Source organism: Plasmopara halstedii, assembly GCF_900000015.1.
Source record: "Plasmopara halstedii genome assembly, contig: Scaffold_525, whole genome shotgun sequence".
NCBI classification, from domain to species: Eukaryota; Oomycota; class Peronosporomycetes; order Peronosporales; family Peronosporaceae; genus Plasmopara; species Plasmopara halstedii.
In genome coordinates this window covers 726,369-734,859 of record NW_020187445.1, presented here as the reverse complement: position 1 = coordinate 734,859, position 8,491 = coordinate 726,369, and the positions used below count along the sequence as shown (strand labels likewise).

Genomic DNA, 8,491 nt, shown 5'->3' with positions numbered 1-8,491 from the left:
CTTGTCGTACCGTCGGCTGCGGAACCGAATAATTGCCTATCCGTAGACTTTCAACCAAAGAGCAATTGCCAACGTCGATGCTGACGCTCCAACATTAACCGTATGATGTTGTTGATTATTCCAGCATTATCCAATAGGAATGTAGGATTGAGATAAGACATGTGAAAATTGATCTTATGCAAAATCAGGCGTGATCGTCTTCTGCTTTACGGCAAGCAGTTGGCGACCACGTCACAGTTATACTGTTTTATGATAATTTATTACTGGAAAATGATTTGAATATCTCCATTGAAATCAACTTTTTGAGATGATTTTCTGAAATATAGCGATAAATTCTTTAAACATACAGCAATTTTTTATCGCTACTCTGCAAAAACTCTACCTGCTAACGAAGCACATATCTTTGTCTGCGTCTCTATATTGACTGTAAAATCGAATGGTGGGCACTCTTAACCAGAAGAGAAGCAACAATTTTTTCTATGCTTTGCATATACTGAAAAATGATTTTTTACATAAAGTCATGCCTTAAGATATGAAAGGTTTTTTGAAATATGCTAATACAATTATTTGTCTTAACATTTTCAAAAAAAAGCCAGGGTGCTAGCTAGATTATAAGATTATATCTTGATAATCTTGCGTCTTCAATACTACAAAGATAGGCCTCAAGCGATATGGCTCATCGGATAGGTGATAAGGAAGACATATCTACCTGCTAACGAGCCAAATGTGGTTGCAATGTTGCTTGACGTCACGCGGTCTTGTCCCCATTGAAGCTCTGCGCCGTACATTTTCTCGCACCGTCTACAAAACTGTCGCAGTTTGTGAATGAAACAAACACGTAAGTCGTCATTTGTCGAGATGACGACACACAAAGTTATGCTCCAATTTATGAGTACGTTACGAATGGGCCACCTGTAGAAAGACGCTTAATGTTGGAGGCTTCGTTTATGCATCGATGCTGGTATGGGGATCGTCTGTCAAAGACACAACAATATCGTCATTGTCAATGAAGAAGCTTTAAGATTCATCTTATCGCTTCAGGCCAAATTAGTTGGTGCATGAGGAGCAGGACACTCAATCGGACGAAGGGATAGTGCTTTAAAAAGCCTTGATTAAACGTGTAGTACCTTTAAAGATGTACTAACTGGACTCTACGATAAACTTATGGATGTGAATGAACACTTGGTGTCTTTGAATAATGTACCCACGTTTTTCTCTGCTGTGTTTTGCTTTCGCGATTGATACAACCGCGGATTGTGTTGCTGGCGTCTTCCAACATACGGAGAGAGCTCGTGTCGTCCGAAAACGCAGTTGCAATTACCGTTTCTAGGACCGTGGTGGAGACGTCTGTATACTACGTAGCGTCCTTTCACGATTTAACGACAATAACTGGATCAATTTGCGTATCATTTCATGGAGGGTGTCGGCTTTCTTATTGATTCCGTAAAGCCCGAGATACAACAAGCCGCTCGCAGTCTATTTAAAGTTCTGAATAGCAACATCTTATCAAGTGCTGAAATTGTCCAAATCTCTACTCTGGTTTATTTATCTCGATTCGGGAGCCAAGATGCTTACAATAGCGCATTTGTGAAAATCCCCCGCTCCTTCGGCTGGCAATATAAACGTGATGAACAGCATAATGAGTCAGATTCCTTGTGTAACAGTCAACAGAGTGATACTTTATGTTGCCATCGTCATCATTACAACTTATCAAGATACTTACTTCATGCACAATGCTTTACAAAATAATGGAGTGTGTGCGTCATAAGCAAAATAAGAGCGAAATGTGCTTTTCGTCATAAGTAAATCATATAAAGTTAACACTGGAGGAGTCTTCATCATCTCTGTCGCATAAAAATGTAGCTGTCAGAGTTGGTGACGGCCTTTGCTAAGCATACAACTACTCAAAATGAAGATGTCTGGACTTCAAACGTTAAAATCCTTTAGGCGCTTCTGAATTATAAGTTATGTTGTATAATGTCTTCTCAAAAGTCTCGATATTCATTATTGTGTTTGCTATGGAACTGCAGCAATCTTTGCGTAGCCATAACGAACGCGTTCAAATGGCCACTACGGGTAGCTCCCCAACAATTCAATACTGGTGCTTCTACGAAAGCCCCGCTCGCGATCACAAGCGCCACATAAAGTGAAGCTAGCCATTAGAATATCTAGAAGCTGGTCTGTTGAACATTCTCTACTATTCGAAACCGAATGTATGTGTTATGGCACTACCGCACGATCAAGCATAAGCTCATGGAAGAATCGGCCCACAAAGACTGATGATTCTAATCCAGGCGAACTCGACTTACAAGCCGAAGGTATATACTTACAGCGGACCAAAGATTGCCATGGAGGAATGATCGTAAGTATGACAGAAACATAATCACTACCGTAGTTCTGTGATGTCCTAGGTCTTGTACCACTTATCATCAGATTTTGGCTAGACCGTTTAGAAGCCTGGGCTTTGTGGGGTTGACCGTTGCTGTCAGAAATTCCTCAAATGGATGCTTTGACTTGATGTCCCCAAGTTGACAAATGCGAATCAGAACTCTACGTCAGAGCTAATGCCCCTTTTGATGCTGCTTTCCACTTATCTAAGCTTCGTATTCTTGAGCTCCGCATGCATTTTGAGTACACCTTGTGTGCATGATTATAGCCATTTACTTAGTCTTCATCGAGCTGGATGCAATCGCACTCTGGTAGTCTGATCTGAACAGAATTGAGAGCATTCGTCATTCAGCATTCAAAAATGCTTGATAGTAGTGTATCCAATGAAACACTAGCGAACTGCATGAAGGGTAGAGCTTCACGTTTGCGACGAGTTGTTTCTCGAAAAGGTGATGACTACGTTCGTCTAGCAGAAATTCAAAATCTAACCTGAAATGATTTCTGGTGTCAGACTTGATAAGTAGGATTTCTATTTTGCATATACTGAACCATCGTGGAACATTTGTTCATGCCTTTCCGACCGTAAATAGCACTCACCTCGCTATACGTACGCAGCAATATGCCGAGTTACGAACTGTACTCGTCTCACGATTTTTTGTGAGTTGTCGACATTTGGCATTCAAAGTAAGTTCATGTCAATATTCACGAAACTGTAGCTTTACAATGCTCAGCGTATAAATGTTTTCTACTTTGACGAATGTGCAGTCTCGTACATTTCTTTCGATCGAGAGCCTTGACCTTGTAACATGAGAAGCATAAACGCATAAACGCATAAACGCATAAACAAGGCGACTGCTTCGAAGAGATATTCTAATCAAGACAGAACACAACAGCATTAGCGTCGGTTCATCACAACTACCGAAAATAAGCTCGCTAAATTACGCTCACCTATGAGAACTCGAATTTGAGGTTAAAACTAGAAGCTATTATACTAAGAACCACGGAACGAAAATCCCCATGTCGACAATACACAGAAAGCAAAAGTATAACTTTAGAGTCGCATGTGTTGCCTCCAGATAACGATGTCCTTACCATTTTTGAACTTTCTTTAGTCAATTCGACCGCTTTGGTATACCTTCTCGCCGTCCGACTCTATACTTTAGCAAGTTCAATTTCTAAGCGAACATGTCCAACGATGCACCGTAATAATCACCCAGACGGTCGACATGTCGTACGAACATTGCAATTCATCACGATCCAATTCGTTGATCACAAAAGTACGCTGCATTAGATTCCTCTTGGAACCGTTTCAACGACAGTTTACATTATCACCACGTTTCCAGTTACTTTTTCTCTTGTGTAGTCTGTTTGAATCTACGTCATTCCATGGCATATCTAAAAAAAATCATTAGAAGCTCTACAAATCTAGTCTTCAGAATGCGTTTCAATGTTCAAGCATGTTCTTCTTCATGATTGTGAATAGCTGAAGATCTTATAGCGTTTCTTATGCTTTTCCATCAAAAGATGGACCTGATCCTGTGACGCAAGACGTAAGCTTCGTAACCATAAGCTTACGTCAACAACTCATCCGTACCATATTTAAACCGTAAACAAAATGCAATTCTTAATCACAATAAATACCGAGACTTTATTTAACGACATGGCCCTCTAAATTAACCTTTGGGCAGGCCTTCGGCTTAGCTTGAATCAACTCAAAATTCCTATATACACATAAAAATACTATGTCGCTACTTCGCGCGTAGTCTTCCTTTCCGAACTCACACTTATTATCAACAGAGCACACAGCTAGCGATCAATTCGTTAAAACGAATGAACGCATTGAACGCATATGATATCGCAGCAAATCATTAAATTGGCACTGATTGGGGAATGCCACTTGCGGTCTTAAACATCTTGACCGAATGTTCCGTTGGAAAAGCTGGTCGTTCACTGTTCATTTTGCGTTTGATCCCAATTAATGATTGCGACGCATTCACTTGTTGCTGTGGCAATGAATACTGGATTTCAGACGACATTTGAGGCATGGAATTCATCGTTATTTGTGGGTGAGGAAACGTCAGTGGCAACCCTCGAGATGGATTGTCGTGGTGAAATGTCGACTGATGTGAGTACATAGGATGAGTCGCCATAACATTCGAAATGAGAGGATTCGCATTATGCGTCATCATTGATTGCGACTGTCCACATTGAATGGACGTCATTTCAGATTCTGGAATGTCTTTGGTCTCGTCTGATCCACAAAAAGCAGCTTTTCGTTTCTGACGAGCGAGAACTCGGCTTGAACCAACTTCAAAAGATGTAGACATACCCGAACCAATACATGCGTAGTAGCGTCGATCACCACTAACCATCTGAACAAAAGCTTCAAATTGAACATAATACTTGACATTGCGTCGTTTACACTTGCCTTGAGCCATATCTTCATTGTATTTCCAAACTTTCGGCTTAAATTCAAAACATGCAACGTTTCCTTCTTGCTGTACAAAGTTTGGAAATCGTTCTCCAGTAATCCATTGATCTTTCATCATTTCAATCTCTTCAGACTCGACTGTTCGTCCTAACATGCATTCCCGAATCACAGCTTCTTCAAAAGCTATTGGAATATTCTCAAGCGAATGCACGCGTCCGAGTAGAATGAGATCATCAAACGTCATGTTGCTATTAAGCGTGACTTCAGTAACTAAACTACCACGACACTTGCCCCACATAAAATCATGTTGTTTCAGATCTTCAATCTTAATCGCCGAATAGTCTCCAAACACTTTACAGCTTGGAAAACACTGTAAGTTCCGCCGTCCATTACGCCAATACTTGAGTTTAAGTGGTGTCTTGACTTTAATCATGGCTTCTTGAACAGTCCCTACGGAATTTTGGGTATCTCCATACACTGACGTTTGAGGAGAAGTGTAGACGTCAACTTCCTTCTTCGTATTCATCGAATGTGACGGTAAATGATTCGAGAGTGATGCCATTGGATGATACATTGGAGTTCGTGGAAATGAAGACTGCGCAGTTATCTCAGAAGAGTGATAGCCTCTTGATTCCGGATAATGCGATTGACTATACGAATTAAGTCGTTGCGTAGCTGTCGGTTGTGTATAGATTGAATGCGTTCCATATGAATCAAAATGCATCAAAGCACTTGATGTAGCATTAGAAACGGATCCACGTAACCCCGTAGTGACGTCATCACGATGTGAAGGTGAGAACTTCCGACTGTATTCAAATGGTAGTGGATCAGCAGCATAATCGTCCGAAATACTTAGTCCCGACTTTGAAAGTGAGTGAAAGTGCATAGTAGACGAAGATGACGGATATTGCAATGTATACTGGTTTGGAAAAGGCATTTGGTATATTCGATCCATGTGTTGAAGCGGATGTGACGCATGTGTGCGATCTTTTGTAAGCACAGCACCAACATTCGAGGCCGAAGACGACGGGGCATAAAGCTGATTAAGTGTCATACTAACAGCCATGAGGTGTGTACGTAGTGAATGGGTGGGATCAACCTTTTGGTCAGCGACAGAACGGTGCACCCAACGTAGCACGATACAGTATCTCAGTGTCAGGAATAAAAAAGAGAAATGAACGATCGGGGACTTGGCATTTCTTGTCTACTGTCGAAGAGTGCGCCTGGTGCTGTCCTACGGTGGGTGGCGCAGGTCCCCGACGCATCTCCATTTGAAAAGACCTAAATATCACACAAAATGGGTCGTTGGTTTTAAAAAAAGAGGTAGATATGAGATTGTTTTCAAAGTGTAGTATCATGTTTTATATAAATAAACGATGGAAACCTTTACCTGTAATGAATCTTTCTTCTATCTACATTAGAATACTATTAAAATAGCTAGAGCTTGATCACATGCTGTTTGAAACTCTATTTAATTGAAATAGTAAAATGGATTTTTACACCGAAAATGGGTCAAAAGGCCTCTGTGGCGTGCAGGCGCCCTGAATGACGTACCCTGTACAGAACCAGTGCATTCCTTTAAACGAACAGTAGTACACGGACGTTTACTGATACAAAATCTCTTTTCCAACTTCCATCTCTCTGACAGGGGTGACCTCACAAAAAAGTTACTATCTGCGGGAAAGCTTGAGAAGAAGAGGCATGCTCGTACGATCAAAGCAAGGTCTTTCCTCGAGCAATCTTTGCGTGTTTTTGCCAAGTCATTCCATATTTAAAAACGACATGGAGAGTGAGTGGCGACTGACTGTGGTTGGATTATTTCATAATCTTAGAGAAAAACACACAGCTTATCCGTACAGTAGTATCTGATAGAAATCCAGTACTACAGTACAGACACATAAATTACATGTAAAGTACAACACTTGGAAATTTAGAATACAGTCTTTAACGTCTGTAATCGCACACAACAAGTAGAGTTGACAAAAGAGTCAGAGCTTAAAATCTTTGTCATGTGCTTGATTGTATGTGGACTCAAGAGTTGCGTCGGCGCGAAGAATGGCGTAACATAGTGGCCAAAAAACAACCCATATATTCCCGAAGGGTATGCTGGACGACCCGGCTCTAACACGATTTGAATAAGGTTATGAAATTTTAATCAAGTTGAAAGAGCTCGTTCCAAATTTTAGTTTGATTCAAATAGCAGCCAGCTTCAAACGAGAAAAAATCTTTGCAGAAACGCCATTATCGCTGTCGTGTCGCCATCTTCGATATTTATCCACCCTTGCCGTCTCGAGCGTCGTCTGATTATTGTAGCGGATGCTGACCATATTTATGTACGACACAATGCGTATGGTTGAGCACTTTTTCGCTTATCCCATCGACATAATCCAGTAGAATATGTCCGAAAAGTATTCTTGCGATAGTCGTATCCATCGTTCCACGCTATTGCTTTCATTTATAACATTGACTTGATCACTAAAAACAAGCGTCTACTCTCGACGTGAGAGAACTCAACAAGCTGCAAACGTGTATTTTAATGATCGGATAGTTTGAAGTAGGGTAAACTGTCTTATCAGGCACGACTTGCATCAAGTTGCGCCATCTGTACACGTATTACGGCCCGGCTGGTTTTTGTTAGCCACTGAGCCATTAAGATTTGCTGCTTGTGCCGGCTCGTCCATTAGCTCACGGTACACACTCTTTGGCTGCTAGAGTAAAGGAGGAGAGAACGCTTACTCTTCTCGCGCGATCGCATTGGAACAGTTGGATCGACAGCATCAAGGTGTTCCCTGATAACTAATTCGAATACATGACGATGGGTCGAACCCTTTCAGTTGATCACATTTAAATGAAAAAAACTACCACGTGGTCGCTCATTTGACAACAACAATGTAGGATCTTTGGTCATGAGTGCTGTGGTAACCACGAGTGGATGTTGTACGAGAGCAGCAACAAGTCCAATACGAATCCCACTGCGCCCCTGACTGGCCAAATAGGAAGAAAAGACGCTTGAACAACTTTCGATTTGCTCAAGTCATAACACAGACGATCAAGGTTTGACAAAGAAACTGCATTCTGAATCAATGTCTTTGTTACAACTAATTTTTCACGTCATTCTTGTAAAATCGATTCCAAGCTTTTCTTGTTTGACAACTTTCACGCTATTTGCAGGGTTTTCTTATATTCACGTACTTCCTCTTCTCGTTGTGCTTTCTCAAGCTTCAATTCTCTACGCCATTTCTCTTCCTGTTCAGCCATTTCGACACTATGGACGCGGTGATACGTTGAAGAAATCGGGAGATCATCAGCATTATAACAAACATTTCGACGTGATCCATTAATCAAAAACTTGTTGACAACGCTGTCTGGACTACGCAGTAGCACGTTGTCTGCCTCACATTCAACTACTTTGACCTTCGCTTTTGTTCCCTCAAAATCGCCATTCTGCAGGGACTTCTCATCATCCGACTTGGTCATAGACACTTCGACGTCTCGGTCCATGTACATGGTCTCAACAACATTCAAAACCACATTTCGTTCCTTTTGATTTGCACTTACAGTTGGTGGCAAGACAAGTGCTACTTTACTCGTCCTAGCACTTGATTTCGACGAACACAATCCCATTAAAGACTGGAGTGAATACAAACGGAAGAAGCAGCAACCTATGTAAAT

The 8,491-nt window shown here is 41.2% G+C and overlaps 3 protein-coding genes across 3 annotated transcripts; 1 reads left to right on the top strand and 2 right to left on the bottom strand.

Moving 5' to 3' along the window:
• Positions 1-592: 592 nt before the first annotated feature.
• PHALS_15462 (uncharacterized protein) lies at positions 593-3,749 on the top strand. Its single transcript, XM_036407454.1, has one exon. The coding sequence runs from the start codon at positions 1,968-1,970 to the stop codon at positions 2,148-2,150; it is 183 nt and encodes a 60-aa protein (XP_036263155.1). The 5' UTR covers positions 593-1,967; the 3' UTR covers positions 2,151-3,749.
• A 507-nt stretch (positions 3,750-4,256) lies between these two features.
• PHALS_10781 (uncharacterized protein) lies at positions 4,257-5,885 on the bottom strand (the record flags this gene model as incomplete). The annotated part of the gene is made up of 1 exon (XM_024726268.1): positions 4,257-5,885. One exon carries the CDS (start codon positions 5,883-5,885, stop codon positions 4,257-4,259), a length of 1,629 nt encoding a protein of 542 aa, XP_024576962.1.
• A 1,764-nt stretch (positions 5,886-7,649) lies between these two features.
• PHALS_10780 (uncharacterized protein) lies at positions 7,650-8,443 on the bottom strand (the record flags this gene model as incomplete). The annotated part of the gene is made up of 2 exons (XM_024726267.1): positions 7,650-7,799; positions 8,012-8,443. The coding sequence occupies 2 exons, from the start codon at positions 8,441-8,443 to the stop codon at positions 7,650-7,652; spliced, it is 582 nt and encodes a 193-aa protein (XP_024576961.1).
• Positions 8,444-8,491: the final 48 nt, after the last annotated feature.